Source organism: Callithrix jacchus, chromosome 11 (assembly GCF_049354715.1).
Source record: "Callithrix jacchus isolate 240 chromosome 11, calJac240_pri, whole genome shotgun sequence".
Lineage (NCBI taxonomy): Eukaryota > Metazoa > Chordata > Mammalia > Primates > Cebidae > Callithrix > Callithrix jacchus.
In genome coordinates this window covers 28,063,483-28,080,209 of record NC_133512.1, presented here as the reverse complement: position 1 = coordinate 28,080,209, position 16,727 = coordinate 28,063,483, and the positions used below count along the sequence as shown (strand labels likewise).

Genomic DNA, 16,727 nt, shown 5'->3' with positions numbered 1-16,727 from the left:
GTCACCGGCCTTGCGGGCGGAGGTGGGGTGGTGCGGGGCGCGGCCTGGTACAGGCTCCTCAGGTGGAGGAGACAAAGCTGGGCCGTGGTCCCGCCACCGCGCACCCTGACCACCCACGGGAAGTTCGCGAAGGAGTTCGGGAGATGGCAAGACCTCCTTTTTCGGTCTTGGAGAGGTGAAAGCTGTGCTTGCCTGGCCAATAAAGCATTCCCTCCTCCCACACACACACCCTGAGGAGGGCAGGAATCCACCTGGGCATTCCAGAAGTGGCACTCCAGAAGAGGAAGGGTCTTGTGTGACAGCCAGATTTGAGTTCTGTGACTCTGCTCTAATGCCCACCCTGAGCTCAGTTTCCACATCCAAAAAAATGAGTATAATAATGCCAGCACCCAGGCATTCGTATAGGTAATGCACCAAATAGTCCCTGACACACAGGAAAAGCCCCACATATTTGGGGTTAGAGATCTGGGGTTCCCCAGAATTTAGAGCTTGTCACATTTTTTAAAGAGCCTTGGTTTTCTCACCTGTAAAATGGGGCTAATCAGAATGCCTCCAGAAGAGCTAAGTGAACTATTAATTCCTATAAGGCCGTCTTAACTGTAGGTAAGGTGAGTAAGTAAGTGTTCTATGTTATTGAAAGAAGTGGGAGATCATTAAAAAGAGGTTCACTCCATTGCAAAAATTTGAGAAAGCCCCTGGGATACAGTGGAAGGGCACCAGAATCCAGCTGAGTGTAAAATGTTAGGGTTTGATTAGGGTCCCTTACAACTCTGGGCTTCCTTCTGCCAGTGTCCTTTCTCCCTCTTAACTGTGTGAAACAGGGCAAGAGTGGTTCATGGTTCTGGATTTCACTGGGGAAAGCCCACACAGCCTTCCTGCTGGGACTGCCCTGGGCATACCCAGAGAAATGACTGCAAAGACAGTAAGTGGGCCAGGAAGCCAAAAGGCTGTTCTCTTGCCATGAATATGTATATCCAACCATCATTCAGAAGTATTATATTATTTATATCTGGCCTTTCTCTTGAGGCCACCCATGTTTTAAATGTTTTCCCACCTGTGTGAGAAAAATGCTTTAAAGTATTATCTAATCTGACAATTTAAATAGGATAGAAAGACAGAAGATGGTGGGTGGCGGAGTGGGGGGCAGATAATTCCTTGGATAGAATGGAACTTTCTCCCAAGGTCTGGAGGCTCTAATGGACAAGATGCCAGCCTTGGTAGTTTTCTTAGCCAGACCTCTTGAATCTGCCCTAGGTCAGGTTTGTCGAGCTACTGTTTGCTTCTAGTAAGTGTCCTGCCTCAGTTCTTTTCTTTTTCCTAGGAAAATGTGTTAAGCATTAGACAAATGTGAAATGAATGGAATTCCTGTTAGTATAAGGACTAACAAATAAGAATATCTACCTAAGCATTTCTCAGTTTACAAAGTATTTTCACATCATTCATTCATTCATTCAGCAAACACTTATTGAGGGTTTACTTTGTGCCAGGTGAGTCCTATTTAGAATACAAATAGGATCTCTACCTTCGTGCTTCTGTGGCAATTTTTACCTGTCTAGGAGGCAATGTGATGTGGAGATTAGGCACACAGGCTGTAGGCTCAGACTACTTGGGTTTGCACCTCAGCTCCCCATATTTGTGTGCCTTGGGAAAGTTATTTAACCCCTCTGTGCCTCTATGCCATATATTCTTTTTTCTTTTTCTTTTCTTTTTTTGAGAGCCTTGCTTTGTTGCCCAGGCTGGAGTGCAGTGCTGCAATATTGGCTCACTGCAACCTCTGCCTCCCGGATTCAAGTAATTCTTGTGCCTCAGCCTCCCCAGTAGCTGGGATTAAAGGCGTCATCACCATGCCCAGCTTATTTTCCTATTTTTAGTAGAGACAGGATTTGGTTATGTTGCCTAGGCTGGTCTCGAACTCCTGGGCTCAAGTGATCTGCCCACCTTGGACTCCCAAAATGCTGGGATTATAGGCATGAGCCTCTGTGCCTGGCCTCTATGCCATACTTTCTACATCTGTAAAATGGGGATGATAGTCCTGAGCGGAGTTGTTTGAGAACAGTGCCAAGTAAGGGCAGCTTAGATACTCTAAGCCACTGTCATTTTTCATCTTATCTCCTAATTTGTCCCCTTGCTTATAACCTCCACCTCACTCCTACTGCAGTACTGAAGTGGGGGAACTAAATAGATTCACATGACCACTGGGGGAGACTGACTCTAAGCCAGCCTCTACCCAACAGTCATTTTGGAGCTATGTAAAATATAATCCAGATCATGTTGCCACTATGTGGGTAACACCCTCCCATTGGCACCGAGGAAGGAGAACTGTCCAGACCTGAGGCACAACTAGTGCCTGTAGAATATCTTAGTTTATAGTGTTATTGCTCAGCTGTTTCCTTTATATAATCCTGCATATATAATCCTATATTAGTTTATACAATTAGTGCTTCAAGTGGAACTTACTGCTGACATATATCTAGTTTCTATAATCATACTTAATACTTACATCTACTTAGTTCTGTATAATCTTTCTATATAATCATATAGGTATTGTAGTCGGAGCTGTGTTGACACATTTAGTGCTGATTTATGTAATCCTTCTATATAACCACATAGTAGTTTGTAGTAGGACGAATGCCTAGAGCAGTCACAGAACAGAAGCAGTACATGGGAAAACAGCCAGACCAGGTTGAGAACCAAAGACCCAGGCGGTGGTGTCCCTCCCTGACAGGGCATATGCTGTATGGCAGGCTTGGAGCAAGTGCATCTCCTCCTGATAAAGGAGTTGTAGTACCTTGTATCCAGTTCCTGTGGAAAGTAGGCCTCAGGCCTGAGATCCTGGAAGTAACCAAGGGAGAAGAAACCCTCTGGTGTGACCAGTCACAGTGGCTGTACACCCTGTCAGTCTTTTCAGGTTTCTGTGCTAGCTCAAAGAATCCTCCCATAAATATCTTAAGAGAAGAGCACAGGTCTGTCAGCTCCCACTGCATTAAGCTTACAGTATTTTTCTATTAGAAATCCTTTGAAGTCTCCAGCTCACAGATAAGAAGTGTTGCGCATGACACCTGTTGCATACAGCCCACCTCCTTGCCTCGGTGACCTAATGGGGTGGACCCCTTTTCTGTACACGACCCTCTACTACTATGCGCGGCACTTCCCCTGCTGCACACGGCCCACCTCTCTGCCCAGGTGACATAATGGGGTGGTCCCCTCACTTGTAACTCACGTGATTATGTATGCCCTATTACTAAGCCTATACATGATGACCTCACTCACGACCCTGCCCCCTGCTTGTACCTAATACATACAGATGCTCTGGGGCATTTGGGGGCCGCCACTGATATCCACTCACAGGTGGTGTGGCCCCCCCAAGTCCAGATGCTCTTCATCAGTTCTTCAGTGTTCTGTCTCTTTACTTCTCAGATCCTGCACCTCAACACAGCATAAGGGACACCCCACGACCCTGTGGGGCCTCCACAGCCCTACACCACTATTCCCCACCTCACTTGAACTGACTTCCCATGTTTTATAATAAAACCTAAGCCCTTGTCTTGGCCTCAAGCCCCCTCATGATCTGTCTTCCTGCCACACAGACCCTTCTGGTCCTCAGACATGCCAAGCACATTCCTGCCTCAAGGGCTTGGCACTTGTGTTCTGTCTGCCTAGACCCCCTTGCCCTGGTTCTTTACACAGCTGGCTCCTCAAGGCTCCTGAGGTCCGAGAGAAACCTTCCTGACCCCATGTTCTTTCACCTCACCTTCTTCTTCTCATAGAAGAAGGTGACAATAAGAAGGTGACTTATTAGACTTCACATTCTCTTTTTGGTGTTCTGCCTCCTTCACTAGACTCTAAGCTTCATGAGAGCAGAGGCCTTGTCTGTGTTATCGCTATGTCCTGGCATTTGGAGCAGCATCCAAACATGATGGGTTCTCAGTACATATCTGTAAGGATGAATAAATTATAGTCTAGTTTAGAAGACATGTCAAATGTCAAGAACTCAGTTTCAAAGAATAATATGTTCAGTTTACCATGTAGCAGACGTGGCTCTCGGCACTTCGCATATGTCAGCTCATTTAACTTCATGTTTTTTTGGTTTTTGTTCCTTTTTTTTTTTTTTTTGAGATGGAGTCTTGCTCTGTCGCCCAGGCTGGAGTGAGGTGGTGCGATCTTGGCTCACTGCTGCAACCTCTGCCTCCCAGGTTCAAGCGATTCTCCTGCCTCAGCCTCCCAAGTAGCTGGGACTACAGGCGCGCACCACCATACCCAGCTAATTTTTGTATTTTTAGTAGAGATGGGGTTTCACTATGTTGGCCAGGCTGGTCTCGATCGCTTGACCTCATGATCCACCTGCTTCAGCCTCCCAAAGTGCTGGGATTACAGGGGTGAGCCATCTTGCCTGGCCTCATTTAACTTTAGTACTCTCACAAGGTAATTATCTCTATTTTATAGAGGAAAAACTGAGGCATGGCAAGCTTTACTAACTTTCCCACAGTTAATAAGTGGTAGAGCAATTTGAACTCCAGCCCTGTAGTGGATACATGGCATCCCAGGAGTGACAACAGGGGACCCAATCCAGACTGAGTTCAAGGGTGGCTTCTTATTAAGCCTCACAAAAATTCATTGAGGTAGATACTGTTATTTCCGCTTTATAGGCAAAGAAACTGAGGCTCAGCGAGTTTAAGGGACTCATCCAGGACTGTGCCAGTAAGAAGTGACAAAGTAAGGACTTGCGCCCAGAGGCCTGTCCTTTCCACCATGTAGAATGGCCCACAGGCAGAGTCAGAGGCCCATGATCAAGGACATCTTTTTATTTTTTCTTCATTTTGGGTCCTCTGCACACTCTTTCTCTGTCTCACTCTCCATAGGCCATCCCTTCCATGCTTTCCCTTTCCAAACTGCCCCCTGCCTGGGGCCCCTCTCTTGATGGCCCATGATCAGAGCGTGGGGCAAAATGAAGCTGCTAGTGGCCTGTGTGTGGAGGGAATTCAAGGGTGTGGCTCTACAGTTTTGACAAGGGAGGGCTTCTGGCCCTGGTGAGAGGGAAGGAGCTCTTTCTGCCAAGTTGAAAGGTCCTGGGGCCTTGGTAGGCTTGGAATGGAGTGTCAGCAGCCACTTGGATGCCAGATAAACAGAGGGGGCACTCCTAGGCACAGGAGCACCAGCTGCGTTCCCTCCTTGTCCTAGGCCAGGAGAAATGAGCTCTCTGAACAAAGAGCCCCCTTGGGGGCAGCCTGGATGCTGATGATTTTGGGAGAGAAGGAAGGGCTCATTTCCCAGATTGCCAGCCTTTCCTGTCAGCCCAATCAGAGACAAGCTGGGCTCTAACACTTTGTAGTTTAATCCTGCTTCAGTTCAAAAACTAAGGTAGGAATCATGATATTGTTAGAGAAAAAGGTTTTATTTATGGAAGGACTGTGAGTTAATTTTACATATGAGTGTTTATAGAGGGGTGTGTGTGTGTGTGTGTGTGTGTGTGTGTATTTTCCCCCATTTGTAGTCTGAGCACATTGTTATTATTAACTATGTGATCAAATAACGGCCTTCTCATTTTGGAGAAAGAAATAGAACTTATTTAAATGAGATTGAGTCACACTTATGTGATGGTATAGTGGAGAGAAAGTCCTTTCTTGTCTGATTTAAACTCTACCCAGTTTCCTCCTCTGTCAAATAGGGACAGTCATGCCTGTGTTACATGAGGAGTGTGAGGATGCAATGAGTTGTGCGTGTGGAGTGCTGGGTAGACATAAGGCCTTCCACGGTGGCCATGCGTGTTCATATAGAGAGGCTCTTTCTGGGAGAATGATAGGTCCTTTTTATATTCTTTAAATGGTAGTCATGATGAAAGTTGTTATGTTAATGTGAGCTCAAGTAGATGGGAATAAGGGCTTATTGGGCCCCTTTTAAATGAGAGTCAGTCTGCAGGTTGTCTCCTGAAATCTTTAGATTCACCCTGTAAATAATCGTTTTCTGTGGCTTTCAAATGAACACAGTGAGGCTTAGGTTAAACATTGTGCACAAAGTGTGATTGAAAGGGTGTGCATTCTGTTGACATTCTGGCTCTGCCCTTGTTCCTTGTGTGACCACAGGCAAGTTAGTTAACCTCTCTGAGCCTCAGTTTCCTCACTGCTAACATGGGTCAGTGGCTGACACAAAGATTGGGCTAGTCCTAGGTATGACCAGCTGTGCTCTTCCCACCTGTGCAGAAATATATCGGGAGGCATGTGGTGGATTGTGGCTTTTATCTTCTCCTACCATATGTTGCGAGGACAAGAATCAGGGTTTTGTTCTGGTATCTTGTTTTAGAGACAGGGTCTCACTCTTGCCCATGGTGGAGTACAGTGGTGTGATCAGAGCTTACCAGATCCTCAGACCTTTGGGCTGAAGCATCCTGCTGCTTCAGCCTCCCAAGTAGCCAGGACTACAGGCCTGTGCCCCCACACTCAGCTATTTTTCTTATTTTTCATGGAGACTGGAGTCTCGCTATGTTGACCAGGTGGTCTTGAACTCCTTGCGTCAAGCAACCCTCCTGCTTTGGCCTCCCAAAATGTTGGAATTACAGGTGTGAGCCACCAGGCCCGGCTGGGGATCCATTTTGGATTAAGACATACCAATTCAAAATGGACTCCCTTGGTACTGAGTGGCAGAAAACCCCCACTTCAGTACTATAGTGAGTCCCAGAGCAAGGGCCTCAGAGGGAGGAGACACAGGAGCGTGTTCTCACCTCCCTGCCACCCCCACCCTTCTTAAGCACCAGGAAGTCCAGCTGTATTCCCACCAGGACGTGGAATAGTAGGGCACACACATTGAGCTCCCCCAAAAAAATGCCTGTAGGATTGAATTATCTTAATGATCTGAGACCACTTTTTGATAAACTGGCTGTTGTCATCTACACTGTAAAAAACAGAAAGGTGCTCATTTTCCTATTTGCAGATGACATAGTTATATTGTTTTAAGCTGGGCAAGCTTTTGCAGTCAACTCTGCCCTTACTTCACAGGAAGAAGGGCCGCAGATGGCCTGTACTCAAATCAAAGTTCCTATCCGGGATTTTCTGCAGGCCTCTCAGGGTAGGTCCGACGACAGCCACCTCACTGCAGCTGAGGCCAGCCTGAGATTTGGAGTTGGCTGTAGTCGGTAATGGCAACTTTTGTAGTTCTCCCGGAAAGATATTTAAATGTCACATCACCCCCTCGCCACTTCAAATACGTAATTGGCCAAAGTTCTGCTGTGCCCGTGGTGTGGTTCTCAAAGTGAGGTCCCAGAACCAGCCACATGAGCATCACCTGGGAACTGTGCACATCCTCAGCCCACTGAATAGTTCATTAGCTGAATTGATTACCAACAGTGGTGGATACCTTGCAATTCTCTATTGTGTTTGAGTGATACACTTTTCTCAGTTGGCAGTTTAAACTCTGCCTCCCACCACCCCACTCTGATCCACACTGAAGCTCGAGAAGCCCTACTTCCCTGTGCTCCCTGACGCCTTCCTGGCGTTTCTTCTTTTGTCCAAGGGAGGCCTGCAGGCTGCCGATGCGCTGACTCCTACCTTATTGGAGAGTCAGTACTTTCCATACCCAGATTGATGTTTGCCAGAGCATTGCACTGTTCAGAGCTAGAGATTCTGATTCCTGCTGTAATTTTTTTCCTGACCAAAATGAGTATTTGGTTACACATGCTTAAAATATTTTCCAAGTTGAAGTTACTGCGGTCACACCCAGTGGCACAGGACTCTGGGCCTTCAGTTGTCCATTAGTCTTTGTACAGGACTAGATTCTCTTTTCAGGAGCACCAGCCCTGCCCCTCGGTGGTCTCTCTGCTCCCCTTGGTTTTGGAACGGTCCCTTGTATTTTCCTAATAGAATAACTGCTCTGCCTCCAACACCCCTGCCTCTTAATTTTCCTGAAGAGCACATCTGTTTTATCTGTGGACACCACCTTGTGGGATTGGTGGTGCCTCTTTCTCTGCATGGGCTACCTAGAAAGCTTTGCTGTCAGATCTGCGTCCCATCTGTAGCAAGTAGCCAGGCCCTTGTACCTTGCTCTGTTTGTCCTAGTCTCACTCTTGGATCTTATTTTCCTTCCTTTGTCTTTTTTTTTTTTCCAATGACAGACTTTTTTTTTTTTAGTTCATTTTGTCTTGTATCCTGTGCTACTTTGTCAGCTGCCTTGATTCATTTTGGAAGGAAAGAATTTAAATGGAACACTTCCTTGTTTTGAGATACAATGGATATAAGACAACTGGCATTTAATAAACGATGTCTTTTAAGTGACTGTGTACATCTGGATCTGTCTGAGTCCAAACCCCATGCCACAGGATTCAGTACGTTTTTTGAACCCCCAAAACCTAATGGAACTGGGAATACAGGTGGAGATAGATAGCCAAATGAAGGAAATTTAGACAGAAAGTCCTTTCATGGGTGTTAAGTCTTCCGCCAACATATAGTCCTAAATAAACTGCTCTAAAAATAGAGTAATGGCAATTGTGGCACGAACAATCTCTTCATGAGATTAGAAATGCATTAAAAACGCTTAGCTAAATAAACGGCCTGGTTACCAAGCAGTGGTGGCTACACTGCAGTTTGAGATTCTGTTATTGTTTGAGTGATATCCTTTTCTTAGTTTACTTTATAATTTAAAGCCCAGATGTACTTACTCTTTAACAAAGTAGGTATACAAGCTTTTCAAAGATGCACCTGCTTCTGAATTAACCTCAACCCAAGTTGCCTCGGGCAGTGCTCTCAGTGAAGTCACATTGGGTGTCCGATTTACTCTTCATTGTGTCACCATAGCCTTGTGGCAGATGGTTAGCCCACCCCTTCCCCTCTGCCTCCCCCATCCTCCTGCAGATGCAAAGGGGGAAAGAAGGTACTTAACACCCACTGTTTACTGAATATTCACTGCATGCCAGCCAGGCACTGTGCCAGGCACTTACTCAGCTTTTACCTCTTTCTGTCATCTTCCCAAGTCTACAGAGGACAGGCTTAAAGTTTTCTGAAATGTGGTACTGGATGTTAATCCCCTCTTTAACTTGGGTAATAATTTGAAATAAGCTGGAACTTTTACACATTTGAGTATCAAAATGGATGCTGAGCAGAACTTACTAAAGTAGAACTTTTGTTGTTCTTGCAGAATCTCCACTGATTAAGAATCAAGTGACATAATGGATATACAAGTGCTTTGTACTGTTACACTTTTGTACAATGGAAGAGACTATTACATAAATGACACTGCAGTGGCTTGACAGCTTAAGGGTCTCTAATTAGTAGGGAAGAACATTCGAGCTGTTCTTGAAAGCTACAGAGCCCAGACGTTGTCATTATTGCGTTGGGGAAGCTACTAGAGAAGTCTGCTGGCATGAGAGCAACGTGTGTCGGAAATGGACCTTTACAACTATGAAACGCACATAATTGGGGTATAAAGATGGTATATTGGCACCTAGTTATTCTCATTTGGATCTGAGCAGTATTTTAGTCTATAGGTCTAGTTCTCAGAAACCCTGCAGTAAGAAGGAAGGAGAGTAAATATGTTTATTGAGTGATAGGGATATAACTTTCTGAAGTGGTGCCCCAATCGTTTGTATTACTAGAAGAGGTCAAGTACGTGCTTGCCATGGACCATTTCTCCAAATAAGTCTCATATCCTGCTATCTAGCCCCTACATCTTGTTCTTATCTGCCAGATGTCTTCCTTTCTCCCAGACCTCAATACTTTTTTTTGCCAGTGTTGAGCCGTCATGGATCTGTTCCCATTAAAGATCGATCCTTGGTACCTGACAGATACTCTGATGTTACCCTGTTAACCTGTGTTCCTGACTCACTTAGATATGCAGGGCAGGGCCTTCTGCATTGAGAATGCTCAAACCTGTTTCTTGGCCTTGTTCCAGATCTTTGAACGTTATGGAAGAGGCTTGCCTAGTTTTAAAGATGTGCAAAAATAAACATCCTCACATGGAAAGAAGCAATATCCAGCCTTCGGAAAAAATAAAACCTGGGTACGGTGGCTCACACCTGTAACCGCAGCACTGTGGGAGGCTGAGGCAGGTGGATCAAGACCAGCCTGAGCAACATGGCAAAACCCTATCTCTACCAAAAATACAAAAAATTAGTCGGGTGTGGTGGTGTGCACATATAGTCCCAACTGCTCGGGAGGCTGAGGTGGGAGGATCACTTGAGCCCAAGAGGTGGAGGTTGCAGTGAGCTAAGATTGTACCACTGCACTCCATCCTAGGCAACAGAGAGAAACCCTGTGTCACAGACAAAAAAAAAAGTAAGAAAAGAAATAGAAATAGAAAACCTAAAACCAGTCTCCTTAGTACGTGTTAGATTGTGAAATCATGCTTTGGTGTGATGTCCTCTGAAAGCATTTTAGGGAAGGGAAGTTTTTGGAAAGGCTTTGTTTCCCAGTGATGTAATGGTGACTAGGCAGGTTCTCCTAAGTTCTTTTCATTTGAAAGTAAATTTACCACCAACCCCACTCACAGGCCGATCTGGGTAAAGAATGTCTTGTTCCAAGTTAATGCTTACAAACTATGCTTAATTAATCTTTCAGCCATAGCTGAAAGCAAAGTTTAGGATTTTGAAGGCAAAGGCTCTGGTTTCTCCTTCCTCATGTCTGAAACCCGCCCTTGGCGTGCACAAGAAGGTGAACAATGGAAAACACTGGTGAGGAATGGCCACCCACTGCCCTCTTTACTATGTAGGAGCAGATCTGATGGCGATCAGAGCAAGTGAGGTAGGGACCAAAAGCTTGGGGGCTTAGACAGTTTTTCATCCCTTTCGGGGCAAACAAATCAAGAATGAATGTAATGGAGGCCTTCTGCAAATTCATGTCATTAAAAAATCTGCTTGGCTTTTCTGAACCTCACACTGAGTGTAGTGACTGTGTGTCTTTGTTTTCTCCTTCCACTGCCTGTGGGCACGCAGCACGTGTGGAGTGAGAGCGAGGACTGCCTGCCTTTCTTGCAGCTAGCACAGGATTACATCTCTTCCTGCGGCAAGAAGACGCTCCACGAAGTCCTGGAAAAAGTCTTCAAGTCTTTCAGACCTGTAGGTGCCTGCTTGGCTTCTAACCACAGCTTGTTTTCTATGGTGATTGTGTTTAGAATAACAGGGGCGGTGGGGAAAGTGGGCAAAACCTGGGATGACTAATTGTTTTTCTCTTGTCTGCCCTGTGGCTTAGAGTTAGCAGCCAGTATAGCGAGGCCGAGGGTGGGAGGAGGGGACGGGATGTGACACAGCTGTTTGCTGCGGGGATGATGGTTATTTCTAGCATCACTTGAGTTGAGTTGAGAATCCCTGATGGGGGGGAAGCAAACAGATTCTTTATGAGACAACTGAGTATTCCCGTTCTCCTCCAGGAGATTTAGAGCCACAGCACTTGCAGCCGGATGCAGGTTCTTTTGTAATAGTGGGGCGTGTCTTTGAGGGTTGCTGGGAAGCTGTTTATAGGTTTTAATACCTCCATGTTTGTGGGTATGGAAAAGGATGAAACTGGATACTGGCTCTATTCTACTTTTAAAAAGTCTCTTCTATGAACTTACTGTTTGGTTTTCCCTTTTGGGATTTAGGAATGTATATTTCTGTGGCTAGCTGACAGTCTTGTTTTCATTCTAGCTGATAAACCTGTAAAATGAATACTCCTATTTTGAAGATTACCTATTTCCCTCTATCTTCATTGGAAAATAAAGTCACATCACCAGCATCTCAATGTTTCCCCTAAGTTCAGTTACCTGCCCACTGTAAATACTGCGCATGTTCAATGGTATTTACTGGAACATCTGTTTATTTTTCAAATCTTTTTGAATGCTATTTCTCTGCTGCAGTTTTCAAGCATGTCTTCTGTTTCTTTGATCATAGTGAGCTTGGTTGCATAGTAGACTGTGTCTGATGATACTTCATTTTGTACGTCTGTTTTGTCTTCTTTTGTTTAAGCTGGTTCTCAAACCTTATTTCTCTGTGAGTGGGATTATCTCTGTGTGCTAGTTACTGTGTTTGAAAGTTTGCATGTAGGAATAACGTGAAGCCTGCAGTGATAGTGCCTTCCTCCAGAGAGGATTTCTGTTGGCTTCTTTCAGTACTTAGGGGCCTGTTAGTCTAAGACACCTTAGCACAGTTTAAGTCTGTGGTTCTCCAAAGGCTTCCGGGGGTGGGAGGCAGGCTGCAGGCCTGGTCTCTTCTGGCTCTTCCTCATTATTAGGGTGTGGGCCTCTGGGCGCCCAGCTCCAAGTGGGGATGGTGTAGAGTCTGCTCCCTTGGAAAACCCTGGGCTCTGACTTTGGTCCCTCTAGCTCTTAGAGCCGGCGGAGCAAGCAGTGAAGTTTCTAGCTGCTGCTTCCAGGTCAGCAAATGCCCTCAGGACAAAAGCAGCTTTTTATGTTTGACTTATGTCTCCTGGTTAATATTTTATATTTATGAAGGTATTTTTCATACTTTGTTCAGCTTTTTTAGTCATTCTTAGTGGAAGAGTTGGTCCCAGGCACTTGTGCACCATTATAAGAAATGAGATTTCAGTGGCTTCTGTCACTCTGATTTCTATCATTTGGTTAGACAAATGATAGAAATCACATAGAGTGACAGAAGCCACTGAAATCCCTTTTTTGTTTGTTAATTTTCTAAGCCAGTAGTTTGGCACATTCAAAATAGATATTTGACTTAAAAGTACCAGTCTGTCCCACTTTCATTCATTCAATAAATATGTATTGGGTACCCACTAGGCACATGGCACTGTGTACTGCTTTGTTCCTGGCACTGGAACTAAAGCATGAGAAGCTTAGATCTCACAGAGCCTGTGCTTCAGTGCGGGGGGAGACAGGATAGACAAGGACATACACAGTCGTGAAATGATGCTAGTAATTAAGTGCCAAGAGAAAGGAAAGAAATCAGAGAAAGGGGTGAAAAGTGTCAAGGGTCCTGGAATTTTTGAGTAGGGAACCAGAGAAGGCTTTGCTGCGAAGGTAACATTTGAGTAAAAACTTGGAGTATAGAGTGGGCCATGGGGAAATCCAGGGTAGTAGCGCTTTAGGTGGGAGCATAGCAGGTGTGGAGGCCTTGGGGTTGGAGAATACCTGTGTCCGGGGAGCAGGAGCGGCCATTGTGGCTGAGGAAAGTAGAAAGAAGTGAGCCTGAGGGATTCTGGGAGAATCCCTTGCAGTCACAGAAGGACATGGGCTCTTACTCTGGAGTGATGGGGAGCCACCCAAGCAGTTAGGCAGAAGAGGATGTGACCTGACTTCACATTTGTAAAGGGTCCCTCTGTTAACTGTGTTGACAGTAGGCTGTGTAAGGGGAGGGACTGAGAGGCCATTGAGGAGGCCATTGCTGTCATCCAGATGAGAGATGGTGGTGGTCTGGATTGGGACGGTCACATCAGAGGTGGGGAAAGGGGTTGGATTCTAGAGATGCTTTGAGAGTAGACCCAGCTGGACTTGCTGGTGGATCAGAAGTGGCATGTGGGGAAAGGGAGAGAAGGATGACTCCTGAGTTTCTTGCCTGAGCAGTGAAGGGAATGGCCTAGACATTTACTGACCTGGGGAAGGCTGCTGGGATGGGAGCGGGGGTGGGAGTAAGGAGTGAGGAGTTTAGGGTTGGGACTGCCAGAGCTCAATTTTGTACATGTAAGTGTTTTAAATGCCTGTTAGACATCGAAGAAGAGATATATTAGACAAAAATAAATTGATTCCTCTAATTTTTTTTTTTTTTTGAAACAGTGTCTCACTCTGTTAGCAGGCTGGAGTACAGTGGTACAATCTCAGCTCACTGCAACCTCCGTGTCCTGGGTTCAAGCGATTCTCCTCCCTCAGCCTCCTGCATAGCTGGGAATAGAGGCATGTGCTACCACGCCCAGCTAATTTTTTTGTATTTTTAGTAGAGTTGGGGTTTCACCATGTTGGCCAGGCTGGTCTCAATCTCTTGACCTCCCAAAGTGCTGGTTACTGGTGTGAGCCACCCCGCCCAGCTAATTCCTCTAAATTTTAGCTAGAAGAATACCTGTTAGGTAATGATGTTCACTTTGCAGCAGATTTCCTCACAGGGGCTCACTCACCCACCTGCTGCCAGCTGCTCTAAACGGGGCTGTTGTCTGTGGTGGCGGGCAGCATCCCTGCAGAACTGGCTCACCTGGGAAGGGGAGCTCCAGCCAGGAGTCAATGTGCTGTTTTTCTTTACCAAGTCTCTGGTTGTATTTTGGCAACCAGGCTAGCCACATGGAAATGAGAAGACAAATGCAGTCCAAAAGAGATCTGGATGCGCAGCTGAAAGCAGCTGGATTGGTTGAAAATGTTCTTTCAGGTGGTGTTGAGATGTGTCACAGGGTGGCCCCCAGCTTTGATTTGCTATTGCTGGGCTTCTGGGTTTCCTTTCTGAAGTGGAGCTTTACCTTGTGGGCAGGAATGTGGCTCTCCAGTTGAGGAGGCCTTGACCTGGCACAGTGAGCCCTTTGGTGGTGAGGTTTATGGGCTGGGCCGCCCTCTGATGGGGCCTATTTGCCTCCAGGGCAAGGCTGGTGGGAGGCACCTTCCTGGGTTGGGCAGGATGAAGTGCTGAAGGCCTAGGGCTTCTCCCAGTCAGGATGCGCCCCAGACTGGATGAGAGGGAGTGTCACAAACCCAAATAAAGGACCTTGGAGATCCCTGGAGAAACTTTGACGCTCTCCGCCTCCAGCGAATAGAGCACTGCTTCTCGAAGGCGCCGTTTATCTGTTTGTTTTATATAAGGGAGTTTTGTTAGAAATAAGGCATGGGTAAGGGTTTTGTTGCTGTTGTCACAGTTGAAAGTATCTGTGGAAGAAACGCTTACCCAAATGCTACAGGTTATCAAGTGGATAAAACCAGGACATCATTTCCCTGAAAATGCATGGGAATCTGATCAAATCCGTGCAGCTGCTTTTTTGTGTTTAGTGGGCCAGCCCCAGGAGGAGTGTTTTTGCCTTTGGCTTAGAGCAGCCCCATCCCAGGCTCTGCACCCCTCTTTTCCCTTGGCCACCCCATTGCCAGCCCCTGGCCCTGCAGTCTCTTCAGAGAGGTCAGTACTTGTTTGCTGACAGCCTCCTACTGTCCTTTGGAACATCAGACAAATTCCGTTAACTTTGCAGGAGCTTCGGCACTCCTGCATCCATGGGCCAGAAGAGTGGTATCACCTCTGACCTTCCTCAGTGGTCCTGCCCACAAGGCTGAGGCTGTGCCACTTTAACGCTCTGTCTATACTTTCAGCCTACAAGCTTTGGGCTGGACATGGCGGCACATGTGTGTGATTTCAACACTTTGGGAGGCTGAGGTAGCAGGATCTCTTGAGTCCTGGGGTTTGAGACCAGTCTGGGCCACGTAGAGGGAACTGGCTCACCTGGGAAGGGGAGCTTCAGCCAGGAATCACTGTGCTGTTTTTCTTTACCAAGTCTCTGGTTGTATTTTGGCAACCAGGCTAGCCATATGTAAATGAGACCTGGCACAGCATCTTTATTTTTATTGTAGAAAAAAAGAAAAAAATATAGCTAGGCACTCTTGTGGTCCCAGCTACCTAGGACGCTGAAGTGAGAGGATAGCTTGAGCCCAGGAAGTATGGAGGCTGCAGTGAGTCATGATCGTACCATTGCACTCCAGCCTGGGTGACAGCGTGAGACCTGTTTAAAAAAAAAAGAAGAAATACAGACTTCGTAGCTATACAGGCTATCCCCCTTTCACTGGCTAGCATTTCCCCCAACTGAAACAGTGTCTCAAAATTTCCCTTCCCTTCAAGAAGTCTGTTGTTGGATTTGAACATTTAAGAAAAGTTCTCCTTTTTTTTTTTTTTTTGTTTAAACCATCCTATTCCTTTATCTTCCCTCTACTTCCTCATCATGTTTTCAACAAAATGTATCAGTTGTCTGCCTTTGCCAAAACACCACTTCCGAGGGCAAGGGGCCAGGCACAGAAAGCCCAGGTCTTGCCCTCAAGGAGCAGACTTTCTGGTAGGATTGATGGCCACGCAAGTGTACAGAGGAACCCCATCACAAGACAGAGCACCTGTTAGGGCCCAGACACTCTGCTAGATGCCGTGCACAGCAAGTGAGGGAGTCCCATTCCTTGCCCTGCCTACTGCAGTCTCCTGATTCTAGGGGAGCTGTTTCTGTGAGCATGTTCTGCAGGGGGTTGCTTGCCGCCTCTTAACCCAATTATGAGGGGCTAGGTACTTCCGTCATGAAGAACCCAAGCTCCGTTGGCAGGCTACCCGGATTTAAGTCTCAGTTCTACCCCTTGCTGGCTATGTGACTTTAGACAAGTTACTTAACCTCCCTGATTCTCTGTTCATTTGTAAAATTAGAAAATTAAAGATGATGTTCCCTTAGCGTTGCAGTGAAGATTAATGGCATTTTTGTTGGGTACTCAGTACAGTGTGTTATCCACGGTAGACACTAAGTTAGTGTGATGTGGGTGGGATAAGGATACTAGACAAAATATCGCAAAGTGAGCAGGTTACCATTTGGGGAAACCTTAGATTTTTTTTTGAGACGTAGTTTCGCTCTTGTTACCCAGGCTGGAGTGCAATGGCGCGATCTCGGCTCATCGCAACCTCTGCCTCCTGGGTTCAGGCAATTCTCCTGCCTCAGCCTCCTGAGTAGCTGGGATTACAGGCACGTGCCACCATGCCCAGCTAATTTTTTGTATTTTTAGTAGAGATGGGGTTTCACCATGTTGACCAGGATGGTCTCGATCTCTTGACCTCGTGATCCACCTGCCTTGGCCTCCCAAAGTGCTGGGATTACAAG

General features: G+C 46.2%; 1 protein-coding gene across 1 annotated transcript in view; it reads left to right on the top strand.

Moving 5' to 3' along the window:
* Positions 1 to 16,727, top strand: part of MTURN (maturin, neural progenitor differentiation regulator homolog) — a 32,248-nt gene that overhangs the window by 1,459 nt on the left and 14,062 nt on the right. Inside the window, exon 2 of the mRNA XM_054237131.2 lies at positions 10,913 to 11,035. Coding sequence (XP_054093106.1) covers positions 10,913 to 11,035 — 123 coding nt within the window. The remainder of the gene's footprint in view (positions 1 to 10,912; positions 11,036 to 16,727) is intronic.